At 47.3% G+C, this 22,466-nt stretch overlaps 1 protein-coding gene across 4 annotated transcripts in view; it reads right to left on the reverse strand.

The window, feature by feature from the left end:
• ACACB (acetyl-CoA carboxylase beta) overlaps window positions 1-22,466 on the reverse strand; it is a 117,469-nt gene that overhangs the window by 63,556 nt on the left and 31,447 nt on the right. For all 4 annotated transcript variants that reach the window (XM_032847433.1, XM_032847435.1, XM_032847434.1 and 1 more), the window contains 10 exons: window positions 14,172-14,304; window positions 11,273-11,411; window positions 9,113-9,222; window positions 8,800-8,881; window positions 7,468-7,566; window positions 6,106-6,215; window positions 5,890-6,000; window positions 2,673-2,882; window positions 2,225-2,395; window positions 547-708 (listed from right to left, as the gene is read on the reverse strand). In XM_032847433.1, the coding sequence (XP_032703324.1) occupies window positions 547-708; window positions 2,225-2,395; window positions 2,673-2,882; window positions 5,890-6,000; window positions 6,106-6,215; window positions 7,468-7,566; window positions 8,800-8,881; window positions 9,113-9,222; window positions 11,273-11,411; window positions 14,172-14,304 (1,327 nt within the window). The remainder of the gene's footprint in view (window positions 1-546; window positions 709-2,224; window positions 2,396-2,672; window positions 2,883-5,889; window positions 6,001-6,105; window positions 6,216-7,467; window positions 7,567-8,799; window positions 8,882-9,112; window positions 9,223-11,272; window positions 11,412-14,171; window positions 14,305-22,466) is intronic.

Genomic DNA, 22,466 nt, shown 5'->3' on the forward strand with positions numbered 1-22,466 from the left:
TGGTAGTCTATGCAGCTGATGTGACAGTCAACCACAAGCAAGCACATCAAGTGCGACAGATGCCGCTGGCTGGTTTTTTAAGGCACAGAGAAGAACAAGTCACAAAGGAACTCCTTACAAGGGACCAGACTCCATCTAGGGTGCAGCAAAGAGGACAGGGGTGGGGGGCAGGAAACCAAGGACCTGGGTTCGAAAGCTGGCTGCTTGTCCCAAAGATGGATGTGGCCTGTAGGGTCCAGCCCTGGGGCTCCGTCACAGCCTCAGCAGATCCCAGGCACAAGGCAAGACCCCAGCCTCTGAAGCTATAGCACAGGGAAAATGATGCCTCGCAGTGGCACTGTCCTGTACGTGAGCAACGAGATGCTGGACGGGACCTACCCCTGTGCTGGGCACACCCATCCCATCAAGAAGCCACTGCCTTCCCACGTTACAGTTCCCTTGTCTGTCTTCCCGGAAACCTGGGTATCTCATCCAAAGCTAATGTTCAGGGTCGGCCCCACCCTGGGAGCCTGGAGGTGGCAGGCGCAGGGGGACACCCAAACTTGCCTCATCAGGGTTCTCACTGGTGATTCTGGCCGCGATGACATGGCCTCGGGCGAGCGGAGGGTTGGCAGGAGTGTCAAACGAAATGGGCGTCACACCCCATGGCGACTCTCCATACAGAAGCCGGATATCCTTCAGCCGGTGCAATGGCACCCCCATGGCAATCTGAAACGAAGAAATGCACCCCACAGATGGTCAGTACCCACTAGCATCCAGGCCCCCAAACACTGAATGCATAGCTAGACGCCACGGAGGAAGAGGTGCAGGAAATATCTCTGGGATCCCAAGCACCTGTGGGCCAGCAGACACTGGGCCACATGGTGGCAGGAGAAGCAAAGCAAGAGAAAGACAGAAGGGGTGCCGGGGTGGCTCAGCCAGTTAAGCGTCTGCCTTCAGCTCAGGTCATGATCTTAGCATCCCTGGATCGATCCCCAGGTCAGGCTCCTTGCTCAGTGGGGAGCCTGCTTCTCCCTCTGCCTCTGCCTGCCACTCCTCCTGCTTGGGCTCTGTCAAATAAATTAAATCGTTAAAAAAAGAAAAGAAAGAGACAGAAGGTTTGACTCTGCCCCCAGGGAGCAAACAGTGTCGCTGGGAAAAGCAGCAACTTTCTATAAAACCACATCACGTGATAAGAAAATGCTGGCATCAGGGGTACCTGGGTGGCTCAGTGGGTTAAAGCCTCTGCCTTCGGCTCAGGTCATGAACCCAGGGTTCTGGGATCGAGCCCCGCATCGGGCTCTCTGCTCCGCGGAGGGCCTGCTTCCTCCTCTTTCTCTGCCTGCCTCCCTGCCTACTTGTGATCTCTCTCTCTGTCAAATGAATAAATAAAATCTTTTAAAAAAAATTAAGCCAAAAAAAAAAAAAAGAAAAGATCACACAGACACACAAATAGAACACAAATGTGCTAGCGGTTAACAACCAGTAGGTTGAAGCACAGGGGATGGGTGCTAATTACTATCCTTGTAATTCCTTCTAAAATTTCCCAAGCTAAAGAAAGAAAGAAAGAAAGAAAGAAAGAAAGAAAGAAAGAAAGAAAGAAAGAAAGAAAGAAAGACAAAGTAGAAAAGAATAAAGACGATGATGGAGGGAGGAAGGAAAGGAAGCAAGGAGACATACACATTTTAAGCACTGGAGTTCCTATTTGTGCAGGAGTTCCCAACTCAGTACAGACAATACTGTCCCTCAAGGGGGTAAATCTGCTCCTGGGGATGAAACGATTCTACTCTTGTAGGTATCAGTCCCAGATATGTCTTCGGCAAAAGCATATACAGTATATCTGTGATATTAAAATTTTATAAGGGGGGAAATTAGGGGGGAAAAGTGTCTAAACAGGCTCCTTATGGGGGCAGGAATGAAAAAAGGTTGAGAAATACTTCTCTGGGTCTATGAATGGAGAACAGGGGGGTCCATGAATGCCTAGAACTGTATATTTCCCCCCCCCAGGAAAAAATTCAACAGGTTTTTGCCCATGTCTCAAAGGGCCACACAGCCAGACAAAGGTGACGAACCACTCCATGGAAGGTTCTCAGGCTGTGTGGCTCTCGATGCCACTCACACGATAACACACTCACATCCCCGGGGACAGCCCGCCAAGAGGGGAGCAGGACGGGCTACTAAGGGCAGGACAGGGGATGCCAGCCCCGCTGGAAGAAATCCCGGGGCTCTGAGCCCAGGTCCTTGCCTGCAGCTGGGCAGCCGGCAGGTTGACATCTGCGATCATCTCTGTGCAGGGGTGCTCCACTTGCAGGCGGGGATTCAGCTCCAGGAAGTGGAAACTGCCATCTTGGCTGTAGAGATATTCTACCGTCCCCGCGCTCACATAGCCCACAGTCTTGGCCAGGCGGACAGCACACTGCAAAGAAGACACAGAGCCTGAACGGCTGCCCGTGGTTTTCTAGGATCATCTTCACGAGGAGCTTCCTAGGTCCCCCACCAAATGCTGAGGATCTGCTGGGCATCCTTTGGGACCTCGGAGATCGCACCCCCTAGCAGGGCCCCTGGGTGTCTTCATGGACACCCACCCCATGTTAGCAAGACGAACTGTAGGGCACTCTTGCTGGCTGGGCAAAGACGGTCTCTCCCTGCAGCTACCCCCACCCCTTCTCCGACCCGAGCCCAGCAGAGCCCACCTGCTCCATGAACTCGAACACAGCCGGTATGGCAATGGTGGCCGGCGCCTCCTCAATGATCTTCTGATGCCGCCGCTGGATGGAGCAGTCACGCCCAAACAGGGACACGGCGTTCCCATACTGGTCAGCAAGGATCTGGACCTCCAGATGTCGGACGTGCTCGGCCAGCTTCATGAGGAAGATGGGGGAGCCAGGGATCTCAGTCTGCACCTGGGGTGACAGCAGAGTGGTTCACTTTACCCTGGGGGACCAGGGCTGGAGTGGGAAGCCCTCTGAAAATATGTCCACGATTTTGCTGATTGTTTAGCTTTGTTTCGCTTCTCTCGCAGACACGCCGTTCTCCTCGTTTGAAGTCCGACACTGTCAAAATACACCATGTGGCAGGTGGAATTTCCCCACAATCCCATCTCCTAGAGATAATGTGCTGTTAGGATTTGGGAGCATGCTGGGTAAGAGTTCAATGTCGTTAAGAGTTAATTGGTTGGGCGCCTGGGTGGCTCAGTGGGTTAAAGCCTCTGCCTTCGGCTCAGGTCATGATCTCAGGGTCCTGGGATCGAGGCCCGCATCGGGCTCTCTGCTCAGCGGGGAGCCTGCTTTCTCCTCTCTCTCTCTATGCCTGCCTCTCTGCATACTTGTGATCTCTCTCTCTCTCTCTCTGTTCCAAATAAATAAATAAAATCTTTAAAAAAAAAAAAGAGTTAATTGGTTAAGTTAATGTGCCGGTAGGAGCTGGGTACATACTGGTTTCTGCTGCACATTCAGGAACACACACAACACACAGAATGTTTTGTGAATAAAAATGGGACCAAAACATGCCACCCAGCAGGTCTCTTTTCCTCCTCCTTAAACAGTACTCTCTTGGCCAGCTGTCCATGGTGGAATCCACATTTCAGACTTACATCTTCCTTTGGATGGCTAAAAGGCAATTGTCCAGAAATTCTTAATGATGATGTAAAAAAAAAGTGTTCAAATGGGATGATTGCTAAGAATTTCTTTTAAAAAAAGTAAGCTGTAGGGGTGCCTGGGTGGCTCAGTCATTAAGCGTCTGCCTTCGGCTCAGGTCAGGATCCCAGGGTCCTGAGATCAAGCCCCACATCAGGCTCCCTGCTCAGCGGGAAGCCTGCTTCTCCCTCTTCCACTCCCCCTGCCTGAGTTCTTGCTCTCACTCTGTCTCTCTGTCAAATAAATAAATGAATAAAAATAAAAATAAAAAGCAGGCTGTAGTAATATGTGGGATGGCCCCGCTTATATGAAAAATAATAAAATACAGCTGTTATGAATGTCTACATAAAAGTAGACACAGAGGTGCCTGGTTGGCTCAGTCAGCACAGCATGCGACTCTTGATCTCAGGGTTGTAAGTTCAAGCCCCACATGGGGTGTAGGGACTACTCTAAAGAATATTAAAAATCTGGAGGCACCTGGGTGGCTCAGTGGGTTAAGCCTCTGCCTTCGGCCTAGGTCATGATCTCAGGGTCCTGGGATCAAGCCCCCCATCAGGCTCTCTGCTCAGCTTTTAAAAACCAATCTGCTAATCTTAAAAATCTTAAAACTAAACTGCTAATCTTTTAAAAACTTCTTTAAAAAATTGGTTACATCTGGGAAGGGGGAGGAGTTCAGAGGTGGTGGTGAAAAGAGAATGTTCCTTTTTTATGCTTAACCTATCCCTAAAGTGTTTGAACGTTCGCGTAAGAACATTTTCATACTGCGCTCACGTGATCAAAAGAAACACGCTCGTGCGTGTGTGGGGGCAGTGAGTATACGGGCCTCCTGTATTTTCCACTCTCTTTTGCTGTGAATTGAAAACGGCCCTAAAAAGTAATATCTATTTTAAAGAAAGGAGGGGGGAAAAAAGATTTAAAACCTACATGACGCCTAAATGTAATAGAGGATCCAGGACTGGATCCTGACACAGAAATAAGAGATTAGTGGGGGAAACTGGTGAGATCTGCGTCAAGTCTGGAGTTAACTTAATAGAAATGTATCTCTGTTAATCTGTTAGTTGTGACAAACATGGCAGAGCTAACAAAGACGTGAACAATGGGAAACCAAGGGGAGATGGAGACTGCATGCTACTTCTGCAACTTTCAAGTAAACAGAACGTCTTCTCCTCGCAAAGTACCCCAGAAACCTATCCAGCCCAGGGGAGACACGTGATAGAGAAACCACAACTTTATAGAACACTCATATACTGCCCACATCTGTTTAACTGGCAAACCTTTTTAGAAAGCAATTTATTGACATGTTTTTGTAAGTGCACATGCGTGTTATTTAACTAAGTCCTTGTCACATAGTTTTTACCCAAGAAAACAATTCAGGAGGAAAAAGAAAAAGCATTATTTATGTTCCATGTTATTGTATAATGCATTATAATATATAATATACAATATAATACATATTGTATAATATGTATTATAAATATTATATATTATTATGAAACATATTGAATTATAGTAGCCTTACTCATAACAACAGAAATGGAAACAAGCATAACATTTCACAAAAAAATGTGATCTTCCTTGATAAGGAAGACTACAGACACACAGGGATGTTACGCAATCATCAAAATAATTGTAAAGACTGGAACAACATGGAACACCTGTCTGTGATCTCCAGTTTAGAATTTTTTTAAACATAGAACAAAACACCATGGAAAACGAATGCAGCTCTTTAAAACACGCATGTGAACAAAGTCTAGAAGAAAGCCTAGAAATTCTAAAATAGTTGCATTAAGAATGGAAAGATCGTTAGCCTAGCTTTTTTAAAAAACATTACCAATGGGCAACTAAAACAGGTATAAAGTCTTAAAAGTGAAAAGCCAGCTGCAAGTCAGTAAATACACAGTTCATTCCTAGAACAAAAGTCAATCACCTAGAGATGTTAAAAATACCAAGACTACTAAAATTGACAAAATGTCCCCTCTTCCGACAGACATAAATATAGTCACAAACAGATAGATACTCTAGCCCTGTATCTCTGAAATCCTTTAAAGTCACATGCATTCACAGGATAGAACATCCAAGGAAATGGGTACAGATCAACCCAAACCAGGGACTTCTGGGAGAAAACATACACATTTGCTTCGGCCCACAGCCCAGCAATATTCCAGTTCCTGAAAGTGTCCTCCTTGTTTCCAACACAGTAATGCTAATGAAAATCATCTGGTGGCCAACAACTAAACACACACAGTTCCCCAAAGATATACGGAAAAGTGCTCACTTGTCTGAAAAGGACTGTGAAGTCCTCGGCACTCTCTGCCTTCCGGATTCCTTTCCCTCCGCCGCCTTCAGATGCTTTGATCATCAAGGGAAAACCAATTTTTTCTGCCACCTGGGGGTGAAGGACAAACAGACCTCTTTAGAAGGTGGGCAGTTTCCAAGCTACTGGGACGATGATAAGGTTCCAGCATCTTGGCCCCCCAAGCCTTGTATTTACCTCTAAGCCCTCATCTATATCTTTCACACAACCCTGGTTGTAAACATCTTCTGGGACAGTGATTCTTTTCCCCTGCTGCAGATCACCTTCTGCCCATTCCACCATCAGACCTAGAGAACCACAGGAAAAAAAAAAAAAAAAAAAAAAAGCTGAATCCTCCCAAGGATGGCAGAGATACACAACACAGAAACCACAGGGCCATCCCTTACCAAAGCCTCTCTAGACCTGGGCGCTGGACCAACCATATACAGACATGGTCTTTTAATTATCCCACAATGGCTTTTAATTTTCTTTAGGGCTAACTCAACCTTGAATGGGAAATCAAACTTAAGAAATTCAGACTGAGCCTACCACAAACAACCACATCAACCTAAACTCAAAAAATTCCAATTCTACCCACTGGTGTCATCTATATGTAAATCATCGTTTTCTAAAACGCTGTGAATATTTAAAACAAATAAACTTTCCATTCTGAATTTAAAATTTCATCTTTGGATGAAAAAAATCAAATTGGATAGGAAACGCCCAAGACTTTTTCCTGTTTTCAATTTATCCTAGAAATTCCACTTTTCAGAATTTATCCTAAGGAAATGATTAAAAAATACATAGAGATATAGCTAATAGACTATCAAGACTCTATTACTTTTAGTATTTTTTGAAAGATCTTATTTATTTATCTGAGAAAGAGAGAGAGAGCAAGCATGGGAGGGTGGGGGGCAGAGGGAGAGGGAGAAGCAGACTCCCCTCTGAACATAGAGCCCAAGGAGGGGCTCAATCCCAGGACCCTGAGATAATGACCCATGCCGAAGTCAGATACTTAATCGACTAAGCCACCCAGGTACCCTTACTTCTAGTATTTTTTTTAAATTAGAGTAAAACAGCCTGGAAACAACCTAAACATCTAACCATAGAGGACTGTTAAATAAATTACAATATCTCCATTTGATAAAATCCTATGCGGACATTTAAAATGTTCTAAAGTGTATTTATTGACATAGAAGGGTTAGTGAGAAAAAATAAGTCACAAATGATAGTAAATATAAGATCTCTGGATTTTTAAAGGATGCGCCTAGGAAAAAAAAACTGAAAAGGTAAAGCACCTAGAATATAACAAATGTTCAACACCAGGCCATAGGATTATGGATGATTTCTATTTCATTTTCTTTTTTTTTTGGAATTCTGTGTTTTCTAAGCTATCTACAATGAAACTATACTACCGCTTTAATAATTTTAAAATGTAAAATAATAATAATAATTTTATAATTTTTTAATGAAAGAACAAAAAATGCATACACCTGTCACCCCCTCTGCTCAGACTGGGTGGAAGAGATACCCCTCCAAAGTGAAGCTCAGGCCACTCACCGCTTCCGCTCCAGGGCAGTGTTGGGATCTGCAGTGTCTGGGCCACAATGGTGGAGGTGATCTTATCTCCCAAAGCCCACATGGCCTCACTCGGAGGGCCTGAGGGATCAGGGACAAAGGGGGAAGGCAGAATAGAGTTAGTCACAAGCCACTTGCGGCCAAGTGCCAGCCAAATGCGCAAAGAAAAGTACTCAGGTCCTAGCTCTCGAGCAAGTGAACATCAAGTTGGGGAAGGGAAAAATCTGGTATCTGCTCCTTCATCAGATGTGGAAGGAGTCTGCTGTTTTTATGTGGATTGTAAACCTCATCGAAGTTATAACCGAAGCTACGTGGCCTCCACAGAATTCACTTCTTAGGAAGAAGGTAACAAGCTAGACCAAAGGGCAAGCTAGCACCTCAAAAAACTAGACCCTGGGTTAGCAAACTTCTCCTATAATGACCCAGATCGGACCTATTTTCAGCTCTGTGGGTCTGCTTGTCTCTGTCACAAATACCCAGCTTTGCCAGTGTTGGGCCAAAGCAGCCACAGGCAGGACATAAATGCATGAGCCAGGTTGTGTTTCAGTAAAACTTCATTTACAAAAGCAGGCAGCAGGCTGGACTTGGCCTGTAGTCTGGATCACCAAGCTCCAGAGGAGCTAAGGGGTAACAAGGGCCCCATGTAACAGCCAGTCAAAGACTACAGACAGAGAAAACATCAGCAAGCACAAGTTACTGGGCAGACCCTCGGGATAGCAGGTGTTGATTCATACTGAGTTGTTTCAAATACGGTGTGTATTGGAGGCCCAGCATGAAGGAGTGGCAAGAGGGATTTATTGTGGAGGGTAAATGATTCCCCTAAACCATGCAAAGATGTCAACATGACAGCACACACAGAGTTTATACATGCAAATCCTAAAACAGATCCCATCAGCAATAAGCATCATTTTCCCTCATAAGTCATAGACTTGGTCCCTAAATTTGGAACCCTAGGGCATTCCAAAGCCCTGAGACTAGCCCAAGAAAGGTGTGAGCTTATCAGAAGTGTGACCTCCAAACCCGGTCAGAAATCCGAACATGGCTGGTATCTCGGTACTGGCAGGGGCACGAGCAGAGGGTCCTGCTTGTCCCAGCGTCATTCTCCTGTGGGACCCGTGGCAATGGCTCCTATGTCCCTGGGTTGGCCAAACTTCCCTCCCACCCTGCACCAGCGTGCTCCTGACCATGAAAAGGTGAGTTGGGAATATCAAACTGATTCCCACCTTGCAGGGCTACACTGGAAAGAGGACACAACCCGGCAGAATGTCCCATCAATGCCCCAATTCCCCTCTATTAAACAGAGACACATTGTACCTAAGAAAGCAATCTCGTGCTTGCACAGGAGCTCTGGCAGTTTGGGGCTTTCGGAAGCATGGCCCCAGCCAGCCCACACCGCCTGTAAACACAGAGAGGCATGAGTGAAGATCTTCCTTCGAGGAGCGCACCCCCCCCCAACCCCGTCACACATGGAAGGCTTTTCATGGCGTCACAACAGCCCTGGATTTCAGAGTCTTGGAGGACCTGGAGCCTCTGTCCCTCCCGAAAGGCAGGAATGAGCTGCTCCAGAGCTCAGGGCATCACCCAACCTCCCACTGCGGGCAGACTGGGGCACGCATCCGACTTAAACCTGCACGGGGATCCTCTTGGCAATGTCCACAACCAACTCCACGTTGGCATAATTGTTGTTGTTGGGCCCTCCCGGGACAGGGACATACTGATCTGCCATCTTGATATACTCTGGAATTAGATGAGAAAAGGAGAGAAAAACTGAGAGGCTGAAGTTTACTGCATGACAACCTACGGCCATTGGAAGGGTAATGGAGAAGATTCTGTGGCCACAAGCGACAAGTGTGGAAGACAACTGAACATGACTTCCACTATGGGAAAACAGAGAGGTATCAGGACAAGGCCTGGAAGGGAACAAAGAAAGAAGGAAGCTATCAGAATGGCTGGGATGAGAGGTGGGGTGTTCGATTAATTCCTATTTCCAGTTTCTCTTAATACTGTTTTGCTATTAAACAATACAGTGTTTTTAATCACAGTGAAAAACATACAACATAAAATTTACCACCTAACTCATTTTTTGAGCGTACAGTTCAATAGTATTTAGTACATTCACACTGTTGTGAAACAGATCTCCAGAACTTTTTTCTTTTGCAAATCTGAAATTCAACCCATGAAACAACACCTGCCCTTTTCCCCCTCCTGCAGCCCCTGGCCAGCACCATCTTTCTGTCTCTATGACGTTCACGACTCTAGGACCTCATCTATGGGGAATCCTAGAATACTTGTCTTTTTATGACTGGTTTCTTGCACTTAGCATAGTGTCTTCCAGGTCCTTCCATGCTGTACCATGTGATAGGACTTCCTTCCTTTATAAGGCTGAATACAATACAATGTTTTGATTTTAAAATACTCATGCCCTTTATGCCAGAAATTCTACTTCTCGGAAGAAATATGTGCTTAAAAAATCCTACTCATCGATGAAGCTCAAGAGTGATAAGAGGATGTCCACCGGACAGTGTTTTAAAGTGTGACACACTAGACTTGTGCCCAAGGCAAGGCTTAGTCACTCTGTACTATCGAATTCTCTGGGATCCTGAGAAGGAACAGGGTAGAACTCTATGTGTGGATCCTGAAAGAAAACCAAGAGTGGCATTTCCTCCCAGGCTGCCTGCCTCCAATGTTTATGGAACACAAAAGTGTCAGCCACAGGGGAGGTCCCAGAGGTGACAGAGTGAGAAGTCAGATGAGCTCCCTCTCATCCCTGAATTTTTCTCTACTGTCAGAGAAGAGAAACAAGAAAACAGAGAGAGTAACACCAGGCTGAGGTCAATGCCAGGGCCCTCTGGGAAAGCCACACAGGAGGACACGACCGGAAGGCTGGGGCAGGGAGGGGTGGGAGGCCTGCTGTGCCAGGAGCTTTGGGGAAAAAAGCAGAAGATCCAGCATGTTCCAAGTTTCTGGGACAGGAAAGAGCTCCACTGGCCCAGGAACCGAAGAGGCCAGCATGGCTGGAACCCAGGGTTGAAGAGCAGAGACACTGGATGGGGCCAAGAGGCCGGCAGGGCACCTTAACTGGCCTGAGGACCTGGAATTTGAGTCTGAGCTTGATGAGAGCCCCCACAGGGTAAGGCAGCTCGGGGTTCCAATCCTGCCTTTGCCACATACTGGCTGTATGACATTGGGTGAATGATTTCTGTCCTTATGCCTCATCTGTAAAATAGGGTTGATAATGAGATCTGTCCTCTGAGTTAAAAGGAGGCTGCTTCTGGGCAAGGACAGGGCCCAGGCTCTGGGAGGGACTGGGGGACAGCATGGCAGCCTCTTAAGCATTTAGAGCTGCTAACAGGACCTGAGCTGTGTTTTTAAGAAATCATTTTGACTACTGTGTGGATAAAGGTCTGTAAAGGGATGCGATGGTTCACGGGAAAAAACCAAATTGTCCAACAGTTATTTACAGAATGATCTGTGCTAACAGAAAAAAACAAATGAACAGAAGAATGCATGATTGAAGTACAATACAGACATCTGTGGGGAAAAACACCTGGAGGAAGAGGGGCCAATCTGCTGCAACATGGACGTTTCTCCAAGATGGGATCTCCACTTTGTATAGTAGCCATTTGCATTTTTAATTAAATAAGGAAGAAAAGGCAAATAATGCGAGCTCAGGAGAGGTACCCTGGGACTCTGGGGCCCAGGGTGGACTTGCCTGGGTATAATGGAAGAGGTGAGGGCAGGTAAGAACAGGGGGTGGCAGGAGGGGAAGGAGCCAAGGCCCTAGTACCTGCATTGGCCTTCAGGTCCTCTGGGGTCACCATGACTACAAACCGGATGGCCCGCTCATTCCGGAACATCTCATAGGCCCACCTGCGGATGGAGCGCATGCACTTCACGGCGGCGATGCCATTGTTGGCGATGAGCACCTGCGCGGGGGAAATGAGGAAGGGGCCAGAGCTGCACATCTACCTGTGCTGGGAGCTGCATGCTACCCTGGGCTCCATGTCACAGCTCCAGAGCTACTTACAGCACACAGCCTGGCAGAGAGGTGCTCAACATCTGCTGGCTGCACGAATCAGAACCATCAGATGGGTGGGTGCGTGGGTGGATGGTCAGGTGGAGAATCGAATGGATGGTTGGAGGGCTGGGTGGATGGATGGACAGATGGGTGAGTGGACAGATGGATGGGTAGGTCGGTGGATGGATGGATGAATGGTCAGGCAGAGGATTGGATGGATGGATAGATGGATGATGGATGGATGGACGGATGGATGGATGGATGGACAGGTGGACAGATGGGTGGCTGGGTGGATAGATGGATGGATGGACAGACAGACAGATGGATGAGCGGGTGGGTGGATGGACAGATGGATGAACAGATGGGTGGGTGGGTGGATGGATGGACAGACAGGTGGGTGGATGGATGGATGGACAAAAGGATGGATGAATGGATGGGTGGGTGGATGGATAGAAGGATGGTTGGGATGGCTGGAAGATAGAGGAATGGATGGATGGGTGGACAGATGGATGGATAGGATGGACAGGATGGGATGAATGAAAGATTTTGATTCCTTGGTTGGCACCATCAAATGTTGGCACTTAACATTTTTGAAGGCCTAGTATGTACCAAGCTACAGTACAATATATCTCGCCATATATTTCACTTCACCCTCACATCAGCCCTTGAAAGTGGTTGTATTCTTATATTTATTTGGGGTTAAAAATATTAAAACTCAAGGAGTTCAGGAACTTACCCAAGATCACACAGTGAGTAAGTGGCAGAGATGTGATTTCTGAGCCCCACACAGTCAGACCTGTGTTCTGAACTGCCCCAATCCCGTGGCTACCTCTGCATTCTGGAGATTAAAGGCCCTGGACATGGTGGAGAGGAAAGGCAGTGATGCTGCCTGTCCTCAGCAACTGAGAGCAACAGAAAAGGTCCTGGTTTCAATTCTTAATGAGCCATGACCTTCCTGTGTGGCATTAGGCAGACCCCTTCCCTCTCTGAGCTTCATCTCCATGTAAGGAGCTCAGACTGGTCAACTTCCTAGCTCGGTCTATAAGAAATAAAACCAAGCTCTAGTGTTCCTATTTAAAAAAAAATAGGCATATGGCTTCAAAGCTTTGACTTCCACTGCAAGAACGTAATTTTAAGGCCCTTCCTATTTCTGATTAATTTTCATAACAGCCCTGAAGCCCTCTAATTCTCATTAGAGAGTGGGAATGTGATTGCAGAAGGGGAAACTGAGCCCATGTGTCATATCCTGTGAGTGGCCACAGCAGATGCAGCCCAGAGCTGTGGGCTCAGATTCAGTGTTCTCTCCTTCCAGAAATACTTCCTGGAGAGCAATGATGGAACAGCACAGCTTTGGTTTTCTTAACCTTATTACTAAAGCAAAGCTTGGTCAAGAAGGAAGGGCTCTGGGTGACCCCAGGACAGCCAGTTTCCCTGGACCCCATTTTTTCTAGCACATTCTGGGAGCCCCCAGGGGAGAAGGCCACTGCAGGCTGGCTTGCTGTTCTAATCCCACAGCTCCAGCATTCCCACAAGGAGTCTAGGAGAAAGGGCAAGCCACGGTCACTCCAAAATCACAAAGTGCAGCCGCTCTGGGCTGCAGCCTTCAGCGGCCACTCAGCCTCTCGGCTCCCCAGGACAAGATGCTGGCCACCAGTCAGGCTGGCTGCAACAGTACCCTGGTGAGTGTGGCAAAAAGTGCAGCTTCTGGATCCCCACCCAGGAGATTCTAACTCTGAGGGTCTGGGGTTGGGTGGAGGAGTCAGTATTCCCAGCTGGCAACCAGGCAGCGGCCAGGTTTGGGAGCCAGGACTCTGGGTTTATGGATGTGGACTCTGGACTCTTGACAACCGGAGTTCAAATGCCAGCTCTGCCACTGACCAGCTGTAAGACCAGGCAAGCCAGCTCTCTTCCCTGAGCCTCAGTTTCCTCTTCTGTAAAATCACATCGACCAGCAGGACGGTGGGGAGGGTAAAATGAGATATGATACGTAAAGCACTTCACAGGATGCCGGGCCAAGTAGGCCCTCAAAAAATCGTAGCTGCTGCTGTTATTATAATCACTACCACTACACGTTCAAGTAAAGTGGAAAAGAACAAGGTCTTCTCGTCAAACAGACCTGGGTTCAAATCCTGACTCCAGCACTAACTAGCTACATGACTTTGGACAACCAATGTCAAATCTCTCATCTTGGCTCCTATACAAATACGCTGAGAATAATCAGTCTGTGGCCGAGTCTTAACCCCACGGAACAGGAAACAAAGTGAAAAGCCTTTATAAAATATGGCAAATATTGGCTGTTTCCCTTCATCACTATTATTTTAACATATGCGCTTTCTCTCCTGGAAGGAGTTCCACACCTCAGAAGGGCAGAGCTGGGTTTTATGGCTGCCCCCGATAACCTAGAAAGCAGTCCCTTGCACGAAGGCACCTTGGGGTCTCTGTAGACCTCAATCTCCTCTCCTGTGAGATGGGGGTCATGCAGCTGTTGCTTCCGGCTGTTGGGAGGGTGAAAGGTGATGAATTCCAGCATGTAGCACTTGGCAAGTCCTCACGGAGGAGTGGCCTGGCCCTTTCTCTGCAGCGTGACCATGAGCCTGAAGCAGTGCTCTCCCTTCCAGCTGGGAAGAGGGGCCCCAACCCACCCCGACTGCCAGGACCCCATCTCTACCTTCTCAATGACCCGGTTCCCCCCAAAGCGTGTGACAAACTCAGCCGGGGAGGCCACGGTAAAGTCTCTGTGCAGGTCCAGCTTCTTCAGTTCTCGGCCCCTCTTCACCAGGTGGAGTCCAGACATGCTAGGTCTGCAGAGGGAAGAGGACAGACCTGATGAGCCAGGAAGCCTGGGCCACTCGGGGAGAGAGTCAGGAGCCCAGCACCTACAAACAACATCAACAGAGAAGTGGGAGCCCATCAGATGCCCTCATTACTTTATAGTTCTCACCGGGGACCTTGAAGCATTTCACAAGGAGACTCAAGAGGCCGGCGCAGGAATGAAGCAGGAGCGATCCCCTGACCTGCCCCACAAGCTGTACATTGAGCTCTTTAATCCTAAAATAATTTTTACTTCCTTTGTTCCCAATTCGGGAGCTCAAATAATACAAGAAAAAAAACCTTACAGGGGAGGTTTATGATCAGGGAGAAAGTCTACACAGTCCAATACTTGAGACTTATTAAACAGTACTGATTGCCTTCATGCATTTTTCTGTACGTGCATCTCAAAATTTTTGTAACTGAAAACCAAAAAATGTGTGACCACCAGGGCACCTGGGTGGCTCAGTTGGTTAAATGCCTGACTCTTGATTTCAGCTCAGGTCAGGATCTCAGGGTCATGAGATTGAGCCCTGGGTCAGGGGAGTTGTGGTCCATGCTCAGCAGAGAGTCTGCTTGAGATTTTCTCCCTCTCCCACTGCCTGCCTCCCTGCTCACACACTCAAAGAAAGAAAGAGAGAAAAAAAGAGAAAAAGAAAGAAAATTCTTTTTTAAAAACTGTATGACAACCAAATGGTGGCTCCTTGCCCCATTCCCTCCAGAACCACACACACTTTCTTTCCTGGCATCGATACCTCTCCATAGTTCTGAGCAACGTCACCATTGTGTGTACCATCTAGTGTGACATCATTTAAAACATGAAATACAGCTCTTTGATCTTGAGAGTCAAGGAAGGAGTTCTCTTACTCGGCCATCCCATCTTCTTCCCATCCCCCAATCTCTCAGTGCAGGCATACAGCAGTCTGGCAGATTTCATATGTGGGATTTCATGAGTCTGGGATTATTCATGGATGAGGGCTGGGGAAGACCAGATCTTCCTTTCTTTTTTCTGGAGACAGTGGGGTTTTTTTGTTTGTTGTTTTTTTTTTTTTTTTTGGTTGTTGTTGTTGTTGTTTTGTTTGTTTGTTTGTTTGTTTTTGCGTAGCTCTCCTTGTACCTGTTGCTAATGCCATCCATTCCTTCTCATATCCTCCATTATGTCATATCCATGACATAATTGATTAGCTCCAGCATTCTTCATTGGCAACATCCCTCTTGGAGGCCTCTACTCTCTACAGTCATCCAAAGTGGTTCTTCTCCAGACCCCTACACAACTGTCATTCTGAGACTTCCTTTTGTTGATATCCATAGGATTTCTTTTGTCTTTCCTCAGGGTTTGATCCCTAATTTGGGGGATCAAATGGCTCCCTCTTTTTTGGTGAACTCCCTTGTTTTGGAGGGACATATCCTCTAGTAGTTCTATTTGGTTGAAAAGATGGTACAAAAGATGGTACCCTCAACATGCATACCCTGCTTTTGGCTGCCCTGGGCTACCTCATCACTATCACCTTGGAGATTCCCTTTGATTCTACATTGGATCTCTGTTTCCCATCTCCCATGTATTGCTCTTCTTTGGTTTCTTATCTTGTTTCAGTGGAAGGCATCCTTCAGTAGCTTTCTAAGAAAAGATGTTTGGGAGTGAGGGATAGGGGTAGTACCTGATTCATAGTCTTGCAAGTTCTCAAACTGTCTTTCTTCTGATCTCATGTTTGACCCTATCATTTGGCTATGTATGGAATTCTATAATGGAAAACCTTTTCCTTCAGAGTTTTGGAAGCCTTGTGCCATGGTGTCATGGCTTCCAATGTGTCTGGCTAGAACCAAAGCTGTTCTGATATCTTGATTCTTCACAAGTGACCTGTTTTTCCATATCCAGAAGCTTATAGGATCTTGTCTCTGTCTTCCATAGTCAATAGTTTCCCAGGGATGCGCTCAGGTATGTGCCTCCTTCCATCTAGCGGGGCTGTGAATCTTCAGACTCCTTCAATGTGGAAACTCATATCCTGGGATTTGTCTTCAAGTATTTCAAATGATTTCTCTGCCTCACTTTCCTCTATTCTTTCCAGAAGCCTTATTATTTGGATGTTTAAATTCTTTTTTTTAAGATTTTATTTATTTATTTGACAGAATGAGAGAGAGATCACAAGTAGGCAGAGCAGAAGACAGAGACGGGGTGGGGGAAGCAGGCTCTCTGCTGAGCAGAGAGCCCGATGTGGGGCTCGATCCCAGGACCCTGAGATCATGACCTGAGCCGAAGGCAGAGGCATAACCCACTGAGCCACCCAGGCACCCCTGGATGTTGAAATTCTTAAACTGGCCTGCAAGTTTCTGTCTTTTTCCCCCTCTCCTATTTCCTATCCCTTGTCTTTCGCTTTTTGGGCTAATTCCTTCAGCCTTCTCTCCTAACCTGGTGCTGTGTTTTTTAATACCCAAGAGCTTGTTACTGGGTCGCAAAGTCTCCTTGTTGTGAAAACTGTTCCTAACTGTACAACCCCCTCCCTGGCTTGAATGAGGGTATTAATGGCTGCTTTTTCAAGTTCTCTTCTCCTGGCATGGTTTCTGTTTCTTCCAAGTCTCTTGTGTTCCTCTGTTTGTTTGGGATCTCCTCTCCATACTAGAAACAGTGCTCAGAACTCAGTCACTTCCTCATGACCAAGAGCAAAACATAAGGGCTGACAGAAAGTACTGAGATGGGGTCAGTGGATGCTGAGCTCGATGCTCAAGATCGGGCAGGGGGGGCTTCTATATACCAGGGAACCCCAAGTACACTAGAGTCTTCTTCCTTCAGTGGTCCAATTCTCAAATGGCCAGGAGCTGGGGAAGCGGTGGTAGGGGAAGGAGTGGTGGGAGAAGTGGTGGGACAGGTCTGAGGGTGGAGGACAGGGCAGATTTCAGAATTCAGCCCCTACACAGACCCTGATCCTCATGTTTGGGATACAGACCTCATATGCCTCTGCTATGCCCATCAGTGCCCAATCCCAAGACCCTGTTTTTCCCTCTCCAGGGAATGAACCACCCGTTTTCTGTTGGGGTACAAGTGGGCAGGCAAGAAGATCTGGGCATCTTTTACCCAGTTCTTCTCATTTTGGTACCCCCCCTTCTCCCCAGGCGCAGAGGTACCTGACTCTGCCAGCCCCCACACCTTTCAGAGTACAGATCCAGAAGGTTCTCAGCTGTCCCCACTGCTGCTTTAGGACTCAGCCCTCTTTAAGCCTCTACTAAGCCAATTACTGCTTGTCCATTTGCTTCTGGCCTCTAAAATGCTGTTGCTAATCTTCCCCACTGTTCTGCCAGGCTTGGTGGGTTTCCATCTCTCTTTTTTAAAAAAAATCTCTTTGCTGTCATTTGGTGGGACTTTGACAAGAAGAGGATCAGGCATGCACATTCAGTCCACTTTCTCTCTTTTCTTTTCCTTTCAAGATTTATTTATTTGAGAGAGAGAAAGCACGGAGTGGGGCAGCAGGAGAGAGAGTCTTAAGCAGACTCCGTGCAGAGCATAGAGCCCAATGCACGCTTGATCCCATGACCCTGAGATCACAACCCCAGCCAAAACCAAGAGTTGGATACCCAACTGACTGTGCCACCCTGGCAGGTGCCCCTCAGTCCACTTTCTTAAGGTAGCGATAAGGCACTAAGCTGAGAACTATCAAGAATTAGGGTAGCAGTTAACCACCCACACGTGTCCAGTGGCTATTGCGAGGGCAAGGATGGATATGCCTCCATCTATCATCTGAGCAAAACCCAGGAAAATTGGAAGCAAATACAGAGTCAGGAAAGAAAAATTCCATTTTATAGCTGGGCAAATGGAGGCCCAGACAGGCAAAGGGGTCACGGAGCACATCAGTAGGCCTGGGGCTGTTTCTACCACACCAGGAAATGCCGGATGTGGGCATTTCCTGCTATGCCAAGTGTTCGTGTCTAGTACAAGTTCCGTATGGGAAAGCCTCTGACAAACCTGCCGTCTGCCCCACTCCCCAGGGTGAGCTGCCAAAGGATCTGCTCATCACAAAGGAAAACACAGAGCTCTGGGCCAGGGGAACAAAAAGAGAAATGAACAATGTGTTTCCAGGCCACAAGAGGGTATGTTTTCAATGAAGACTTTCTCCACTCAACTGGGTTTAGCCACAGGGCCTGAATGAATGAACAGACAGATGAACAGATCTCTGGCCTGAGATAAACTCACTACTTACCACAAACGGTGAGCACATTTTCTCCTAACACCTCCTAGGATGGAACTGCTGAAACAAGATCTTAGAAAAGTACTTTGGAAAGTCAGTATCATCTTGCAAATGAGAACAGTGCTTTTATCATAATTACATCCCATCAACCAGCAAGTAGCTCAGTTTATTCTTAGTGACTTTATTTCTTTACAGAAACAGGCAGATGTGGCTGGAAGGCCCTAACCTGCAGGCTCCTGATCTCAGAAAACAGACGCCAAAACGTTAATGGCAACCATCTCAGGTGGTGGAGTTATGGGTGGTTTCCGTTCTCTTCTCCAACTATATTTGTTAAGCTTCTTGCAATGATATGTTATTCTTTTAAAGATTATATTTATTCGAGAGAGAGAAAGAGAACACAAGTGGGTGTTGTGGGGGCAGAGGGAGAGGGAGAAGCAGACTCCCTTCTGAGCAGGGAGCCCCATGGAGAGCTGGATCCCAGGACCCTGAGATCATGACCTGAGCTGAAGGCAGATGCTTAACCATCTGAGCCACTGAGGTGTCCTAATGATATATTACTTTCAATAAGAAGAAAGCTATGAACTTTTTAATAGGGAGGCCAAAGCTCTGGCCATTTTGGCATCTGTTGGGCAAGGTGCTCAGCATTTCCAGCTGTACGTTGAGGATAGTAACACATACCTCACTATGTTGTATAGGTTAAATAACACATAGAAAGTAAAAGATGGCTTTTGGCACCAATGAACTCTATTATCATTTCAGTGCAGTGAAACTGAGAGGATCAGGGGCTGCTGATCTCCCAAGCTCACCAGGAAATGCATCAGCCTCTCCTCTGGCCAGGGTCTGCTCACCAACCAGCCACTCTGTTTACAGCCTTCCCCAACGGGCTGGCTTGATCTTTTGGCTTCAGATGGTTTCAGACATCCCACTTCCAACACAAACATTAAAACTCTAGCAACCTTGGGATACCTGGGTGGCTCAGTTGGTTGGATGACTGCTTTCGGCTCAGGTCATGACCCTGGAGTCCTGGAATCGAGTCCCGCATCAGGCTCCCAGTTCACGGGGAGTCTGCTTCTCCCTCTGACCTTCTCACCTCTCATGCTCTCTCTCACTGCCTCTCTCTCAAATGAGTAAATAAAATCTTTAAAACTCTAGCAACCTGGCCTAAAGCACAGCAAAAAAAAAAGGTCAACCAGGAGAAAACCACTATTTCATAGCCTGGAAAAACCATTCTCAGCCGCCATTTTGATTCCAAAACTGATGAGAGAACCCCTCCTTCAGGTGGGTCACAAGCCCATCATAACTAACTAGGTGGGTAAACACACAGTGTGTGCCCTGTTTCAGACCCAGTCTCCAGGCTACTGACTATTTTTATTTGTTTTTGACAAAGCTAGAAGCCAATCAGCATTGGCTCTGGAGGGCTGACCTTTGGCCAGCATTTGTTCCAAGGTGGGCAGAGGCCAAACTATTCCAGGATGACTTTGGAAATGGCTTCATGTGCAATCCACTACACAGCAGAGCTGTCAGCCCAGCGCTGAGCACAGTCAGCTGCTCAGGCACAAGCCCAGGCAGAAACACCAGGAGGGAAGGAATAAACATTCTTGAGTGTCACTGTGAATCAGGCACAGGGGGCTTCATGCTGAATCCCCGCATCCCTGCGCATGGAAGGCCACCATTCCCTGCTCATGAGGAAGAAACTGAGGGTCAGAGAGGCTCAATGACCTTAAGTCACACAGCTGGCAGATGGCAATGCTGGGCTTCCAATCTGACTCTGACCGCCCACCCCCCTGGCCCCCACCCCACCCTACACCGAGTCTAAGTTTGAGGCAGAAAGATCATTGAGATAAATGGGAGTGACTTTATAGTCTAGACATCAAAAACCAAGCACCTACATCAGGGAGGCAATCTGTGGGGCTGCAGGGCTCTCAGCTGAAGCCAGTTTTGTTCCCCAGGAGACATACGGCCCATGTCTGCAGACGTTTTTTGGGTTCCCAACTAAGCAGGGGGTGGGAGGTTGAGGGGGATGCTACTGGCATCTAGAAGGAAGAGGCCAGGAATGCTGTTCAATATTCTAGAATGCTCCGGACAGCCCAGGGTCCCAAATGTCAACAGAAACCCTGATAGGTTAGAGCCATCCCCCCAGGCTTTGAACGCAGACTCTACTTCTGAAGACCTACACAGTCTTGGGGAAGCTGCCTCAGTTCCCTCACAGGATGGCAATATTGACAACATTAATAGCGTCTGCCCCCTAAAGTGTGTGTCCAGTGTTCAGCACAGGGCATTCTGTGCAGTAAAGAGCTTTAGCTGAGGTGCCTCTCTGCAGGGGCGCCATGATTAAGAGCCCCAGTATGGAGCCATCAGGCTGTGGCCTTGACATTAACTAGCCCTTCCATCCCTACCCTGGCCCTCCCTTCTCATTTATAAAACAGGGATGGCAGCTGTTGAGGCCTGATGGACATAAAGTCCTCACTATTATCACTAAGCAAGTAAGGAAGAAAGAACACTGTATAGCTTAGTCAAGGCTGCTGACTTTGAACTCATCTTTGGGCTCCTAGACAAATGCAACCAATGGAACAAATGGGAGATTTCTTAGGCTACCTGCCCCCTCAGCACTTCCCGGGACGGCCATCTTGGCTAGACCAGGAGTCATTAAGCTCAGGTCCAAAGCCCAAATTCAGGCTGCCACCTGCTTTGGACCTCCCACAGGCTAATCATAGCTTTTACATTTTTAAATGGTTGAAAGAATCTTACTGCGTGACATGTGAAAATTACGTGAATTTCGGACTTCTATAAATTAAGTGTGATTGGAATACCGTCGCACCCATTCAATGATGTATTCTCTGTGGCTGCTGGGGCCGTAAATGGCAGAGCTGAGTAGATGTGACAGAGACCATATGGTCTCAAGCCAGAAATATTTACCATTTGGCCCTGGACGAAAATAGTTTGCCAACTCTGATTTAAGCAGTGCTTTTCAGCCTTGACTCTACCCTCCAGCATGAGAGGAGATTCTAAAAATACTGGTGGCCAGGCCCCACCTGGACTAATTCATCAGCATGCCTAGGATGGAGGGATTGTTGGAGGTGGAGGGAGCACACCCAGCTATCTACTTTTTCAAATGCCTGCACCCCTCCCCGGGAATTCAAATGTACAGTTGGGGGTGAGAACCACCCATAGATCACCAACCAACATTTCAACATGGCAGCTGGCCTTGATTCTGAGCAGAATTTCCAGGGCAGTGAAACCACTTGTAATGAGACCATTTCAATTCCTGAAGGTTTATGGTTTGTGAAAAGTCTTCTTTGGGACTAAAGTGTACAATAAAATGCGATTCAAGATTTATATGTTAAACTTTTGTGTAAATAGCCTTACAGATTGGGGGCTGGGGTGAGGAATGTGTCCTTTGTGGACCACATGGCCCGCTTTGGGTACACTATAGGGTTTGAAGGGTTTTGCCAGAGAAGTTAGGTCAGGGCTTGGAAAGTACACGAAACAGGACTACCATGCTCCACCAAAAACTTAGTGCACAAGAAAGACCATGATCCATACCCGACCCCTGCCCCTCTGCAGGTCCTTTGCTCAGACACACCCTGAGCAATCCAAGAAGGGTCCCCCTGAAGGCCCCATTATTCTCCTTTGCAGAAGGACCAGGGAACTAGAAGGTCAGTCTCCCTCCTGGAGGGCTGGCTAAATATCTGAGGCATATCTCTTGCCCTCTCTAGACCTTCCATCTTTGGATCTAAATAACCGTACTTCTGGCTCCAAGGGACCTCACTTCCCCGACACGCTTAGGAGCTCAGGAAGTATCCAGCAACTGTTAATAAAGATCATGGGATCGGCCGTGGTGAGTTGGGGGAGGTGGCTATGGGTGAATTTTGTTCCTCTTTTCGGCTTATCTAGAATTTTCTGACTTCTCAACAACAAACATAACATTATTTTGATAATTTTTTTTAATGCCATAAAATGAAGACAAGAAATCAAGC

The sequence above is a fragment of the Lontra canadensis genome, unplaced genomic scaffold, assembly GCF_010015895.1.
Source record: "Lontra canadensis isolate GAN:19392208 unplaced genomic scaffold, GSC_riverotter_1.0 scaffold187, whole genome shotgun sequence".
NCBI classification, from domain to species: Eukaryota; Metazoa; Chordata; class Mammalia; order Carnivora; family Mustelidae; genus Lontra; species Lontra canadensis.